At 43.5% G+C, this 15,583-nt stretch overlaps 1 protein-coding gene across 2 annotated transcripts in view; it reads right to left on the reverse strand.

Moving 5' to 3' along the window:
• Positions 1 to 15,583, reverse strand: part of LOC128324914 (enoyl-CoA delta isomerase 2-like) — a 47,055-nt gene that overhangs the window by 3,507 nt on the left and 27,965 nt on the right. Inside the window, exons 7-8 of one of the 2 annotated variants that reach the window (XM_053250085.1) lie at positions 8,268 to 8,411; positions 3,205 to 3,313 (exon numbers count right to left, since the gene is read on the reverse strand). In XM_053250085.1, the coding sequence (XP_053106060.1) occupies positions 3,205 to 3,313; positions 8,268 to 8,411 (253 nt within the window). Of the gene's footprint in view, positions 1 to 2,078; positions 3,314 to 8,267; positions 8,412 to 15,583 lie in introns of those variants that run through there. The other variant, XM_053250084.1, reaches the window with a different exon arrangement.

Below are 15,583 nucleotides of genomic sequence, written 5' to 3' on the forward strand. Positions count from 1 at the left end.
AGCTGATTGGAATAATTTGTCCACGTGCTTGTCATTCTCGGTGGCTACCACACGACACTATCTCAAGAGGGTGTGTATGTGGGTGTGGCTGGCTTTTCTCAGTCTTCTTTTTTGGGTAGTTGGATTTGAGGCCTCTTCCGTAGAAAGCCTATGATGTTCCAAAGAGCAGTGGCACCACATATAGCAATCCAGTTCTGGTCTTTATGGCTGGAGGCTCTGAATCCCATGCATGAGGTGGATTAGTCTCATGGGACATTGTAAATCCTCCATCATGAGCCTCCCTTCTTCTATCTGCTGCTGTGGCTGTGTGGTTAAGGATTTGCTTTCTGGAATGGGAGGCCTGGATATTGGCTCCACAGCCTGTTACTAAAACATGCTTTTCCTTTTGGAGATCACATTAACATCTCCTGGAGCCTTTACACACAGAGCTTCTGACCCAAATCTCCTTCAGAAGAGAGAGTGTACGTTCACACACCAGCCAAACTTACCTTGAAGTCCCTTCAAGATTTTTGACCCACTCCACACACAAACCGGGCTTTGTGATACAAATTCTAGCTTATCTCGACGTATGTCTGGGTTTTTAAAATGCTGTTTTAAGCTACTTCTTCTGAACACACCAGAGCAAATGGAAGAGGCACTGGCATAGAATGATTAGCATGATAAGAGGCATGCTCTCTTCAGAAATGCAGATCTATCTCTGCAGGAGCTCTCTCTTCCCACCCCTCCCATTGTTGGCTAGAAGGAAAACACAGAGTATGCCATGTGGACTGGTTTCAAAAGAAAACCGAAAGCAGAGGGGAGGGGCTGCTTCCCTTGGAAGGGCGGTATAGAAATTGAATAAATAAATAAATAATGCCACGAGTGTACATCGAAGTGGCTTTGCTCAATGTTTACCCCAAAGCCTGAAGCCAAGTGCGAATAACTCTGCGATTGGAACTTGAACCTACAGCTGCATCTCATTGCATTGCTTTTTCCCACTGAACGATGAGTCTCTGAACTCAGTGAGTTCCCCGCTGAACTCATGTTGCCTCCTGTGAGTTTGCTCTTGTAGTGCAAACGAGTTGTATGCAGTTATAGGCAAGCTGATCAGCAGCGCTGTCCTTAGGGTGGGGCAACTGGGGCAATTGCCCCTAGCCCCACACTGGCACAGGCCCTGCTCTGGGTACACTGCAGTGCAACCTTCCTTCCTTTCTCCCCCAGTCCCAGCCACTTATCTTTCCCCGGTGCTGACCTTTTGTGTCTGTGTGCAGCTTGAAAGGCTCCCAGGCAAGCTGCTAGAGTTCTATCTCTCCCGCCTCTCAGCTGTTCAGCGGGTGTGTGGGGCTTCCAGAGAGGCCTCCATGCAGGCCTCCCTGAAGCCTGAAGCTGAGGGAGGAAGCAAGGAAGCAGGCAGGCAGGGCAGGCAGAGAGTGTCCAGCACCTGAGCTCTCTGCAGACCCTCTGCCCAGCCCAGCCTTAGTAATGGAAGTATGATGTGATTTCCCTTTTGTGGTTATTCCCCCACCTTGGATATTTAGGGATTGGCTTGTCATAGGGCTTTGGTATTGAGCAGAGATATAGGACAGGGTGGGAGGAATATGTATATTTACATTGAAGTGGATTGGACACATTGTCGGTTTTATTTTTTTAAAAAAAATCCAAAAAGTCCTATAAGTGGCTTGCTTCATGGCAGAAAATTACAAAAATGTCTGCAGCTGAAGCCCCTCCCCCACAGACCATCATTCTACCTCAATATGGAAGAATCTACCGTTTGCCTTCATAAAAAAGGGTGAATTGCCCCCCTTTCTGCCCCAGCCTTTAGATCACCTGTCCTGGAATGACTTGGTATAGGGCTTTGGTATTGAGCAGAGATGTAGGGCAGGGTGGGAGGAATATGTCTATTTAAATTGAAGTGGATTGGACAAATTTTGGGGTTTGTGTTTTTTAAAAAAAAACATCCAAAAAGACCTATAAGTGGTTTGTTTCATGGCAGAAAATTACAAAAACTTCTGGAACAAACAATATATAATATTTACTTATTTACTTATTTACGAATGCTCAAGTTGATTTGCAACAGAGAAGGTCTGAGAACTGTGAAGCATGTGTTGTGCTTTTTATTTTTATTTATTTAGAAATGCACTCTATCTCCAAGCTGGTTGGACATGTCCAAAAACCTCACACTATTTACATTGTATGTAATCAATCAGTATGATTCTATAATGATATGAAACGTTAAGGAGACCCCACACATGTTGATTCGCCCCCAGCCCCGCACCTCACTGATCAGAGATGTACCCATGCATATATTTAGCATAAACACAAGCATCCTACTTTTACAGCAGACAAGCACTAGAAAGCCAACAACAAGCTGGTGTAGTCTCACAGATTTGACATGCATGAAGCCAGCATAACTGACATATTGTAATGAATGTAATGAATTGGGAATTATGATTATGAGTGCTTTCTGGCCAGCTCTTTTCTTAGGCAAATCAATGGCTAATAATTCAGGTGGCCAGTGGATGTTTTTGACTGGGACATTAATGGCCTTGAAGGACCTTGAATGGGAAAACCATAAAAGTTTGGCACTTTTCTGGAAGCTTTTGTGTGAGAGACAAGCCTTATTCAGGCATGTAGAATTAGAGAGAGTGAGTGAGTGTTTTGGAAAGACTGGAATGAAGAAGCTGAGGAGAGAGCTGAAGTACCTTAGGGTGTAGGATTTTCCCTCTGGGGATCTGATGTAACCTGTTGCTGCTTGTAGGAGTGCACTGCTGTTTCAACTCCATCTAGTGTTCAACTTGTACTTTGTAAATAAACCAAATATTACAAAGACCCTATAAGCCTCCAGTAATCTCTCCTCTAAAGGAATCTGGAATGTGAGAATTCCCCTTCTCATGCTCGGCAAAGGGGGGATGTGTGTAACAGCACAGAATAGACTTCTGTTTCTCAGATATAGCAGTCATCTGTTACAGGCACTTAGCACTGCAGAAGGATCCTGACTAACATTGCAGAGCCAACATGTCTAAGCTATCAGATCAGCCTAGTTGCATCATACCACATACATCATATGATACATCATCCCTTATCTTAATCTAGGTGCAAGAAAGCATGAAAATGCATACAGACTATAAACAGAAATGTAAATTCCATATGGACAGTAAAGATTTGTCTTTGATCAAGATCATAGTTTTGATTTCTTTCGAAAGAAGCTTGTAATAGCATTCATACACTCATCTGAAAAGCATCTTTCCACAAGCTGGTCACATTCTCGTGAGTTGACTGCATGCAGGGTTTCCTTTTCTACACTTCTTATTAACTGTTTGGAGAGAGCTAGAGACTGGGAGGAAATAAGATGGGAAAGTTATTTAGTAACTAAAACAGACTTATCAGATGCCACACATTTTTAGGCCCCAGTTGCAAAGGGGCACAATCCACCATAAACACTACTGGGAGATTTTCGTGCACAAGCCATACTGAAATTAGTGGAAATTAGTGGAAATGCCCTAAGAGCATGGTGGATTGGTTACAGAATGTTGTCCACATACAAAAATAACTCATTAACTTTCTTTTGTCTTAACCCATTTTTGGCATTGTTAAAAAGCCCATCAGCCAGGTATGGGCTGACATCCAGACTAAGCTACTCAATAGTACTACTCAGGAGTTCTCTAAAAGACTACTTAATTTCAATAGGACTTCTGTTGGGTAATTTGGTTAGGATGTCAGCTATGTTCAGAAAAGCAACATGTCAGTGCTAAGCACTTTAGTAAAGAATAGTAAAAAAGGACAAGGTACAACAAATTCTCAGCTGACAGCAATACTATCCTATGTGGGTGCTTGGTAGAAAATTTAGCTCTAGCTTAATTGAAATTGGAATTTATATCAGCAATAGCATATTTGGTGGGTTATCACCATGTTGGACACTGAATATGTGAAAGGCATTGTGAGTAACCAAGCTTTTAACGAGAAGTTTCATTATATAAAGCATTATGAGTTTTACAGAGCCATTTACCTCATTGGAGCTCTTAACCAACAGATGTTTATGCACCGAGGTCTCAGGAAAATGAGCAATGAACTACATCACTCATGCTTTGGTAACCCTTGACAGGGATACTGCACTGAACTCTATATGCAGCTGCTTCTGAAGACCTTATAGGCTCTAGAACATAGTGAGCCAGTTCAGACGATACTTTAACACGTGATTAGATTCCTCTCCACCACCATTCCCTCTAAGGTGAGTGGCTGTGTGCACACACACACTCTCCAAGCCCCCCCGCAGAGCGATCCTTCAGAGCCGCTCACTTGCCCTGGTCCTCCCAGAAAGTACCACTTCCTCTGTGGCTGCTGCTCTCCCCGCATCACCTTTCCCCTATCGCCTTTGACTCCAGAGTCCGGTCCTCGACTGGCTGCAGTCCCAGTTGCTTCTCCCACCCACTCCCTCGACCTCTGCCTCTCCCACCTGCCACTCAGGCTCTTGTGCAGGGAATGGGCTCCCTCCAAGAGTCCCGTTCGCTGCCACTGCCAGGGCATCGGGCCCACGTGACTGCAGCAGCGAATGGGACTCTTGGAGGGAGCTAATTCTTCACACAAGAGCCCGAGCGGTGGGTGGGAGAGGCAGAAGTGGAGGCAAAGGGGGTGGGTGGGAGAAGCGACTGGGAGCCAGGCAAGGACCAGACCCTGGAGTTGGTATCCTAGATTTGTATTGTATTCCTGTTGTGGGAAAATATTTGAAAATGTGCTTAAGCAGCGAAAAGAAGTAGTTTAAATAAGTAGCAAGCTAACCGAGATAGATGGCACTTTTCATATCGGGTACAATCTGTTCCTTGCCTTGAAGGTGCTTGCTTATGACTGTGTGAATGAGAGAAGTCATACTTGACAGCATCTGGGACCTTTTGAGTTAAAAGGGGATGTATTGGCCTGTATGAAATGCGCAAGTGTGGAATGAACTGTTATCTCAATATAAAAGAGATGTAGAACCTGCTAGAGGGAGCAGCGGGCCTCAATAAGCTTTGATTGCTAGCAAAAACTTTAATAAAGCTCTGTCTGGAAATGTAATACTGGTGCCTGGTTTAAATTACCCAACCAAGGGACAAACATAGGGAAAATCCCTGACTTACAACACTGTACACAAGAGTATACCAAAAAGAAGTTTAAAAAAGAAAGGAGCGAGGGCAAAGCCTGTTGTTCCTGGCTGGGGAGGAGGAGGAGCAGGTGGGGAGAGGGGGGAAAGGGGAGCCAGAAGAATGTCGAGGTGGGGCTTGGGGTGGGGAGAGATATAAAAATTTCATTAATTCTTTCCAGGGGGTGTGTGAGTGAGAGTTATGTGCCCAGACTGCCTTGATACTGCCACCCAGAACAAAAATCTTTCCGTTCACTGACGATAAAAATTAGAGGGAGCAGTGCTCTCCATGTCTACAAATGATCATCCTAATTGAAAAACATACATTGAGGCTGTTCTCACAAGCAGCCAAGACCGGGCTAGGGCAGGTAAGCCAAGGCTTGGCTGCCCATGAGAACCGCCAGGAGTTGCATGGCTCCTGATGGTGCCTCGGCAGCAAACCCGCCTAGGGAGCCCGCTGGTTAGCCAAAGTTAAGGGCATAAGCACACCCTTAACCCTGGCTAACTGTTCATATGTCTGCGCCGGCTGCTCCTGGAGCTTGTGTGTCAGCGCCAGGAGCGGGCTCCTGGCCATCGCTGGGGGGATCCCCACAATACATGCCAATGCTTTGTGAGATTTCCAGAGGCTGAGAAGACACATCCCGACCCCGAGCCTCCGCAATAACTGGGGCAGCAACGGCTCGGCTGGGGTCGTGATCCACACGGCCAGCAACTTTTCTGGATTGTCTGCCGGGAAGGTAAGCTGCTACAGCCTTCCCCACTGGCCACCCTCAACCTCACCCTCAAGCCCACTCACGGGATCATGAGAAAGGGCTCATTCTCTACCCAGGATTTAAATGCTAGATATAATGTAGGATTTAAAATGTTTCTTAGTCACTATCATATGATTAGATGAGCATTTGGATTGCTAAGTCCCCACCTCACCGTACCCCAACCATCGAGTTTGAATTGCAAAAACAACAGAGCTCAGGGTAAGAATATCCACTCTACCCAGATGGGTCTGCTTGTCTGAATTTGCTTTGCAAGTGTATAAAAAACCACAGATAAACTACAGGTTGAGTATCCCTAATCTGGACATCCGAAATCCGGAATGCTCCAAAATCAGGAAAGCACCACGGCACGCGCCAGCAGCACCGACTTGTTGCAGCTGAGCACCACGTTTTGTTTGGTCTAGGACCGTAAATAAAACTTGACATTGACACCACGTAACAAAGCACAAAACGCCTCAGCTCACTTGCTCACTTTGGCGCTAGAGACTTTAAATAAAACCTAAAAACAAATACAGTGTACAGTAACCTTTCATGTTTAGACTTGGATCCCATGCCCAAGATATGTCATTACAGTAGGCAAATATTCCAAAATCCGGAAAAGTCCAAAATCCGGAACACTTCTGGTCCCAAGCAGTTCGGATAAGGGATACTCAACCTGTAATCGTGCGTTTATAAATATCATCTGAACTGGCCCAGTAGCTTGTCTTCTGAGGTGTTCACTAAGATTTCATCAACTTTTAGCCTTCTGGGCAGAATTCATGCTGCTGGACATGATCCATGTAGCCCTAAAGCAGTGTTCTTTTTTGCAAGGCCCAGCAGCCTCTCAGTGCAGTTCCCTGACTAATTGTTTATGAGGCCTGTGTGAAGCTTCAGCCAAAGTCAAATACTCTGCATAGCCCCCTAGCATTGCTCAAAGGTTATGTTGCCATCATGTAGTGATCCCCTTTGCCCAGCAGTGGTTGGGCCTTTAAAGAGAAATGGAGCACCAGCACCACCTTGGAAGACGTGCATAATGCACCGAGAAGCATAATCCTTCCCAGCACTTTCCCACAGATCTCTCTGGGGAAAGCGCCGGAAGGACTACACTTCCCAGTGCTCCATGTACACCTTCCAAGATGGCACTGGGGCTTGAGAGGGCTTTATTTTTCTTAAAGGGCTGTGCCAACCTGGGCACAGTGCAGAACTATGCAAATATTTTTCACAACAGGACTCTCACATAGAAGATATTTATTTTTTTTGGAAGTGCCCCCCACTTGAAAAACTTCTCTAAAGAGCAATGATCACAAAGATTGCAAGAGGAATCAAGAGGCTACTATTAAAACATTGATTTGTATAGCAAGTTCAGACAGCAAAGGTAGGCAATTTGGCGACCAAGATAAAATATTAAAATGGTACTCCTAAGACCTGGTAGCCTTAAACTCTTCTGTGGCTTGTGGAGCCCCAGTAAATTCTCTCAAGGTGCCCCCATTTCCACAGACACACCAGGGGCCCCCAGCTTGCCTTCCTTGCCCTGCCCTTTTAATGAGTCCTGGCCCCTCATTCCATTGGGCTACTTTGACTTGGGACCTTTTTTGCACACAAGTTTTAAAGTAGTTTTTGCTTCAATCAGGTTTGTAATGTGAATCTGAAACCTACATTGGTCAAAATGTTCATCGGCACTACAACTGTTTATCCTCTGTTTTCTCTTCCTCTGCTGGTTGCTCTTATTTGGTTTTTTGTGTGGCAGGTGAGCGGCGGGGAGGTAACGTGCCAATAGCACCAGAATTTTCTGCCATTTCTCACTCCGTGTCTGTCTTCTCTGAGCAGGAAAAGCACATATGCTAAGACCATGCTGTAAAAGAAACAGCAATGCTCCCTCTCCATAGGGTTGCCTAGTGACTGTGTGTCTGCATGGGCAGAAATCAATGGGAAGTAGCCATATTTTTATAAGATACCAACAGAGATAAAAGATTGAAAAATTAAAAACAAAGCTAGAAAAATGATGTGTGGATGGATTTTTGGCTCCTTTGTCTTATTTATGAAAGTAATTATATCTTTCAGAAATATTTCTAGCAAATTTAATTGGTTACAGATATTCTGATTAATACTGGTGGCCAAAGGAAAAGAAAAAGTTTTATTAATAATAATAATAATAATAATAATAATAATTATTATTATTATTATTATTATTATTATTATTATTATTATTATTATTATTATTACTTTTATATCCCACTCTTCCTCCAAGGAGCCCAGAGCGGTGTACTACATACTTGAGTTTCTCTTTCACAACAACCCTGTGAAATAGGTTAGGCTGAGAGAGAAGTGACTGGCCCAGAGTCACCCAGCTAGTTTTATGGCTGAATGGGGATTTGAACTCGGGTTTCCCCGGTCCTAGTATTGCAAAGTGGCTTGTTCTTACTAACATTTTTAGGGAAATTTGCATATGCTTTCAGCTTTGTCCATACTTCTCCCTGAAAAGTACTGTCAGCAAAAACCTCAGTCACAAGTCCTTGGGTACGTGCTTCATCTGCAGTCAGCTTCTTGTTGAAAAGCAGCATCTCATTTGCCTACATGAAAAAAGCAAAGATTCAGTAACAAAAAAGATTATTCTTGTTTCATTTATACCTCCTGTATTATAGGTGTGCACTGTAAATTTACCAGTGTAGAAATGCTGCAGTGCACATGTAACTACAGTGGTATCATATAATTAGTAAGAGATGCAAGGACATCCTGACATGCAAATGCAATCCTATTAGAAATGCTAAAAATATCACAGAGTTCAGATCTCATAGTTAATGTGGCTGTCTTGAAGAATCTGAACTGGTATAGAGAACAGTTCATTCCATAAATGAATTCCCACCTTTCTTTGAAGAGAAAAGAAAGGATCTTAGACTTGATTGTGCAAAAGACTCCCACTAGTTTCTAATTAAATGAAACTCTCTGCTTTCTGATGCAAAAAAAAAAAAAAAGCGGGGGTGGGGGCACCTCTGCCTAAATGCAATTCACATGGTGCAAAGCTTCTTAACTTCTATGGGGAGAGACCTATCTCATCCTTCCGTTTGGTACTAGTGATGGTGAGGAAAATCGGTATGAGTTATGGATTCTGGGAGAGACATACAAATAGTTTCCTAAGATGTGGCATTGTCACAATAGCTAGAGTTACACAGGGAGCCGAAAGGGGCTTGCTTGCAAGTCTAAGAGGCAGGACCGGGAGTCTCAGCCATACATCTCACACAGATCCAAGACTAGTTTCATGGTATTCCTACAATTCATTATAAAAATGTTACTACCAAGTATCAGGTAATAAGTAGGACTGTGTCTGTCGGCATAGCTAACTGTGTTTAATAGCATATAAGCACGTTATCCTTCCTGCCCTCTCCCTCTCTACTCATTTATGTGCTGTACAATCACTCTGTTGTGCTAATGTTTGTAATGCCAGTAAGTAAAGTGTGCCGTCAAGTCAATTTCGACTCCTGGCGCCCACAGAGCCCTGTGGTTTTCTTTGGTAGAATACAGGAGGGGTTTACCATTGCCTCCTCCCGCGCAGTATGAGATGATGCCTTTCAGCATCTTCCTATATTCAGCTGCTGCCCAATATAGTATCAGTGGGGATTTGAACTGGCAACCTTCTGCTTATTGGTCAAGCATATCCCCGCTGCGCCACTTAAGGTGACTGTACACACCACTAAAAGGTGGCAGTGATGCAACATTTTTTGAACTCTGTCCAACAATATATATGTTGGTGCAATCATGTTTAAGATTAAGCTTTAAGATCTGGGTGCAAGTGCTGCTTTTGTACCAGGAAAAAGGAAACATCATGGAATCATGCAAATGGCATATTTGGAATCAATATGCAAATTCTGTCCTCCTCATCTTTCCACCTCATGGCCCTGTTCACCTCCCTTCTCTCTACCCTCTATCTCTTCCCTTTCCAATATCCTGCCTTGATATCCAATGTGTGTTTGTATTGTTCATCCCTCACAAATAAACCCATATTTAGTTATATACTGCTCTCACTCTGCTGGATCATTTATTCTTTCCAACTTCTGTCTCCTACGCCTTCTGCTTCTCTTCCCTCAACTGTCATTTCCTATCTCTGCACTCTTCTCACAGGGGCACTTCCTTCAGTCCAATGCCTTCCTCATTCCTCTCCTTCTAGGCCCCTCTATGGTCTTGGGTTTTCTGAGCCTCACCATCTTTCAGTCATCAAGGTGGAGCATTGTTGGATGGTCTCTCTGGACATGCTAATGAGCTAAGAAAATTTTTCTCTATGAGGATTAGCTTGACTTGCAGTTATGGAAAAGGACTGCCAAACATATTTCAGAAATTATTTCAAATCTACCAAAAAAGAGAGAGAGAAAAGCCCAGTATTGTATTGCTCTGTATCACGTTTACTCCCTTAGACCCCTAGAATAGGATGTTTGGACATGTACTATATGGACATGTATAATATTTATATATACAATATAAAGTATAAAGTATATACTTTGCATGAGGTACCAAAAAGGGATGCTGTCTGATATAAATTGGTTTGTGAAGAATTTTGCTTCCTTCTGTTCCTAAATTTAGACAACCTGCCTTGCATCTTGCAAGAGAACTCTCTGTAGCATATTGTATTGTGTTCTTTGCCATGTCAATTTCTTATCTATTATATTAATTCTCTTAGCCGGTGCATGTCCACCTGGATTTGGCAGCGGAACTCTCGCGAGAGTTCCTAGCATTGGGCGAGAGTTGGGGCAAAGAAAAAATGGCGGCTGCTGGGAGGCGGCGGCAGCAGGACAACCTGGCCTGGCCAGGCCATGCCATGGTAAGGGGGGGCAAGCAGCAGCAGCAGCAGCAGCAGCAAAGCCCGGCCTGTCCGCGGGAGGCAGCGGCGGGATGGCCATCCCGGCCGTCCAAGGTAAGGGGCAGAGCCTGGTCTGATTGTTATAAGTTGATTATGCATTATGTGAAAAAGTATTTCCATTTGTTGGTCCTAAATTTCCTGGCAATCAGTTTCATGAGATGACCCCTGGTTCTAGTGTTATGTGAGGAGAAAAAATTATTTCCATCCACTTTCTCCACACCATGCATGATTTTATAGACCTCTATCATGTCTCCACGCAGTTGTCTTTTTTTCTAAACTAAAAAGCCCCAGTTTGGGGGGCTTTTGAGTCTTTCCTCATAAGGAAGGTGCTCTTTGGTTGGCTTGTTGTCATATAAATCAAGTGTTGTCATGGGCAACGGTGCCCTCATTGGCGAGGAAACACAAAAAGAGGGAATTTCAAAGTGTATTCAAAGGGCCTGGGAGGCAGAGAGAGTCCTTACAGTGTGCCTTTCTTGAAGACAATGCATCAGGAGGAGGAAGGAATCAAGGAAGGTTTGATTTTGTAGCTTGATTTTGTAGCATTGCAACAGTGGCAGCTGTTGCAATGCTAGGAAATAAAGAGTGATAATTGTGTGAGATAGAGCAACTTGTACCAATGATGTTACTGCAGCGCAAGCACTGTGGCAAGCAGTGGATTCTGGGTCAGTGATTATTTTTTGGCCATTTGGGGGCTGTGTTTGAAATGTGAGTTCTGTGTTTGGAGGTTCCCTTTTACTGTGTACTTCTGCAGCGTTTTTCAAGGCAGGGTTGCAAAATGCATTGCAAATTGCAATGCAAAACTTGTGTGTGCAGTGCACTCTGTGAATGCAGCTTGTTCCAGCCATAGGGAATAAGGGGGAAACCTCATTGCCTCCCATGGGTAACTCCTAGGGACACCAAAGTGGGTTCTACTAATAAAGAGTGTTAAGTACATCAAATTGCACCTCAACTATATGGTACAGTTTAAAGTCTGAAGCAACAAGGTCATGCTACTTTACGATGTATCATATAGAAGCACAGCTCTTACTTCCATTAATGCAGCCAGTTTAAATGCACCAGAAGGGTGCTACCTACCACCCAACCCACAAAAGAAATGGGCAAGTGGGCAGTTTTTAACATATTTTTAACCTTTCCCCCAAATCCCATAGGATCCTTGGTGTCCCTAGGAGAACCCACTTTGGTGTTCCTAGGAGCTACCCATGGGGAACAATGGAATGTTTTGCGTTTCCCCATTGTTCTCCATGCCTGAAACACTCGAAACATTTTGAGTTTTTCGTTGAAACAACTGGTCAGACTGATTGTTTCAACAAGACGTTTCAGTCGTCTGCATCTTGTTTCAAGCTCAAAACAAAATGCAAAAACCGTTTTGTGCACATTCCTAAAATGATACATCAACAGATTCTCCTCACTATAGCAACAGCTTTCCTCACAAGTCTCCTTCAAGAAGCTGCAGACCAGCACAGTCTTTCTCATAACAAAATGCCAGAGTTTTACATCTCTAGAAGCAGATCATGGGGGTGTTTAGACAGGCCTATGGCCTTCTTGCTAGGGGAGCAGTGAAATTCCTCCAGATAATCCATTCCTTAGGCTAGACAAAGATTATTTTGCTTAATGTTTCTGAAGTACCATTGTAATAAAATGGAGGAATCATGATCATCATCAATGTTATGATGCAATACAACTGGTAGTTATCTAAGGGAATTGAAGGAAAAAAATTGGAGAGACTTCATCAGAACCCAATGTATTCCAGGCAGCTTTGAAAGTCATGACAGTAAGGCCAAAATAGGAATATCTGAGCTGTTTCTAGTAACATAGTGAGTGTGATTTATCAGCTATGCTATCAGCTTGTTGCCCAAGCTTAAACAATCCTTTTGAGTTTCACGAGAGCCTGTCACAAGTAGTGAAAGCCTAGAACTAGTAAAATTGTTCTCTTCAGGGGTGTAAAAATGAAACCCCAAATTTGGTATTAGGAATGGGGAAACCGCTGAAAATAAAACAAGACTTATAATGCCTTCATGAAAGTCAATTATCTAAGGGCCCATCACCAGTACAGATCATGGGCACCACTACCGTCTGTGCTTCCAGTTCATTTCTGACCTCTTTCTGCTCTGATGTCACAATGGCTTTCGCCATTTAGATTTGTCACAGCCCCTCTGACTGCCATTGGTTTACCTGCTCTCATGTTTTATTATACAGAGCACATCTGCCAGCTTATGCTCTGGTAATATGAGCAGCAAAACCCCCGTTCTTTTCTGTACTTATTGCATCTGCTAATTCACATCCAGCAGAGTTGTTGTCTAGGGCTGTGTGAGGACTAGTATATGCTCTTGAATCCGAATTTAGAACCATCAGTTATCTGCTGTGGTGTTTTTAATGAGTTCTTTGTGGATAAAATCTCTTGTAGTCATGCCAACTTAGATACTAGAGTTACTGCACAGTCTATTCTGTAGGGGAATTCTGGGCTTGGGCCCATGGTATTTAAGAAAACACCTCCTTCATCAGGAATGCTGCCATCTATTGAGATCACCAGGAGCTTTTACACACATGGTTTTTAGTTCGAATCTCCTCCAAAATGGAGGGTGTGAGTCTACATATGAACTGGATTTACCTCATAGTCGCTGTGGGCTATCAGGGACCAGTTCAGACACGACTGTTTCCCCCCAAATTATGACTGCACATTCTGGCTTAGCCCGAATTATGTCCGACATAAAAAAATCCTCTATATTCAGTGACTTTTGGGGTGGGGGGGAATGAGGCTTCTGGTATGCCCAAGCTTATCTGTGGTGTGTGGAAGGGCCATTGCTGATAATTTGGCTTTTTTCCAAACTTGCACTTTCATGGTTGTTGGGTTTTTTTAAATGTTTGCTGGGTGGATTTCTGGAACGTCAAGTGTCAGCATGAAGGGGAGTTTGACAGCTGTGCTTGGTATGGTCTGCTCTGAGTGATTTACAGTTGGGAGAGTTAGGGGAGGGGTGTGGCAGATTAGTGAGATTCTGTGGAGGGAGTCCAGAAGGGGAGGGGAAGGAAGAAATTCCTGAGTTAAACACAAGCACGGATGGGCATGCAAAATGTGGGTCTTCCTATAAGGCTTCATCTTATTGAAGCTTGGTCACCATAGGGACATAGGCTTTACATATTCAGATGTTGTTGCTAGAAGTTTAACAATGGAGACTACAGGTTCAATGTAACCTGAGCCCTTTGTGTCTGAGCTGATTTCATGAGGCTGCATTTTTCTTCATCACAGAGAGAAAGCAATGATTTCTACTTTAAACTTCCATGGCCTCTTAAATGGTCTGGGGTGGGGTGGGAACATGGGGTGATGGAGGCAGTCACAAAGGCAAGTTCATTATAAAAATCAGTAAAGATTTGAGTCAGATTCAGCAGGTTTGGGTTAAGTGTTCTGTTGTTTTGACTAGTTAAGTCTGGCGGAACACCTGGTTGTCAAACTTTTTTAAAAAAATCAGCCTACTTTCCTTTCACTGTCTCTACATCTAACCTAAATTTGGTTCACAAATCAAGGTCCACAAGTTAGAACTCTTGGGCCTCAAATGTTCATGTGTCCGCCATTTTGGATTGGGGTGGATGTCATCATTACAAACTGCACCATTAAGGTTTCCCTGTGTGTCACTCACTACAGCTGTTCCAAATTTGGTTCATATCGGTTGGGTAGTCCTCACATTAGTGCACTTGTGCCTCAAATGTTTATGCATCTGTCATCTTGGATTGGAGTGAGTGACATCATCACAAACTACACCATTGGGACATCCCTATGTGTCCATTCAGCTGCAGCAAATTTGGTTCAAATCTGTTAGACTGTCCACAAGTTAGTGCACGTGCACCTCAAAAGTTTATGTGTCCACCATCTTGAATTGGAGTGGATGACATCATCACAATCTTTGCCATTGAAGCGCCCCTATGTGTCTCTACAGCTGTAGCAAATTTGGTTCAAATCTGTTAAGCGGTTCACAAATTAGCCCACTTGCGCTTCAAAAGTTTACGTGTCCGCCATCATGGATTGGGGTGGTTAACATAATCACAAACTATGCCATTGAGGTGTCCCTATGTGTCCCCACAACTGTACCCAATTTGGTTCATTTCGGTCTAAGCATTGCAAAGATGATAGCGGGGGGACACACGGACGGACACACACACACACACACGGAAACACACATAGAGTGCCGGATGATCTCATAAGCCTACTGGGAAGTAGGCTTAAAAAAGTAATAATGAAGGGAGGCGTCTTGTGCCTTCTCTGGGATGTGATTGGTGGGAGAAAAAACCTGGAGCAAGCTGTGGGAACGCACACAGAGAAAGATCCACAGGGAATGCAGAGAGGAGCCGAGGAAATGCCGAGGAAATTCGAACGGTCCATTTAATACTGTGAATTAAACAGTTCTGGATCTCCTGAGAAGCAGATTTGCTCTTCCAATAACCTGTGGCATGAAGCCATGTCTGGATAACTCCCAGGAGAGGTTCAGTTGCAATTACCACTAGCTCGTTTGGTGGTGACTCAGAACTGGGCCTTTTCCACAGCCAGCCAGGGACTTTGGAATGCACTCCCTGTCAGAATAAGAGCTTCCTCAACTTTGGCTTACCTTCAAGTAACACTTGTTTCTTCACACCTTAAGTTAAATAATTTTATACTGTTTTAATTGCTTTTAACTATTTGTTATAATGGAATAATTTTTTAATTTTTAGGTAAAGCACCTAGAGATCTTTTATATTGAGCAGTATAGAAGATAGATAGATAGATAGATAGATAGATAGATAGATAGATAGATAGATGTTTTAAAGAAGATGGGCATCGGCTGGGACAGTTTACTACTAGTGGAGGTTGCTCCCCCGACCGTAGATCCTGAAGTCATGTGCAACTGACATGAAATGGGATCCCCT

The sequence above is a fragment of the Hemicordylus capensis genome, chromosome 4 (assembly GCF_027244095.1).
Source record: "Hemicordylus capensis ecotype Gifberg chromosome 4, rHemCap1.1.pri, whole genome shotgun sequence".
NCBI classification, from domain to species: domain Eukaryota; kingdom Metazoa; phylum Chordata; class Lepidosauria; order Squamata; family Cordylidae; genus Hemicordylus; species Hemicordylus capensis.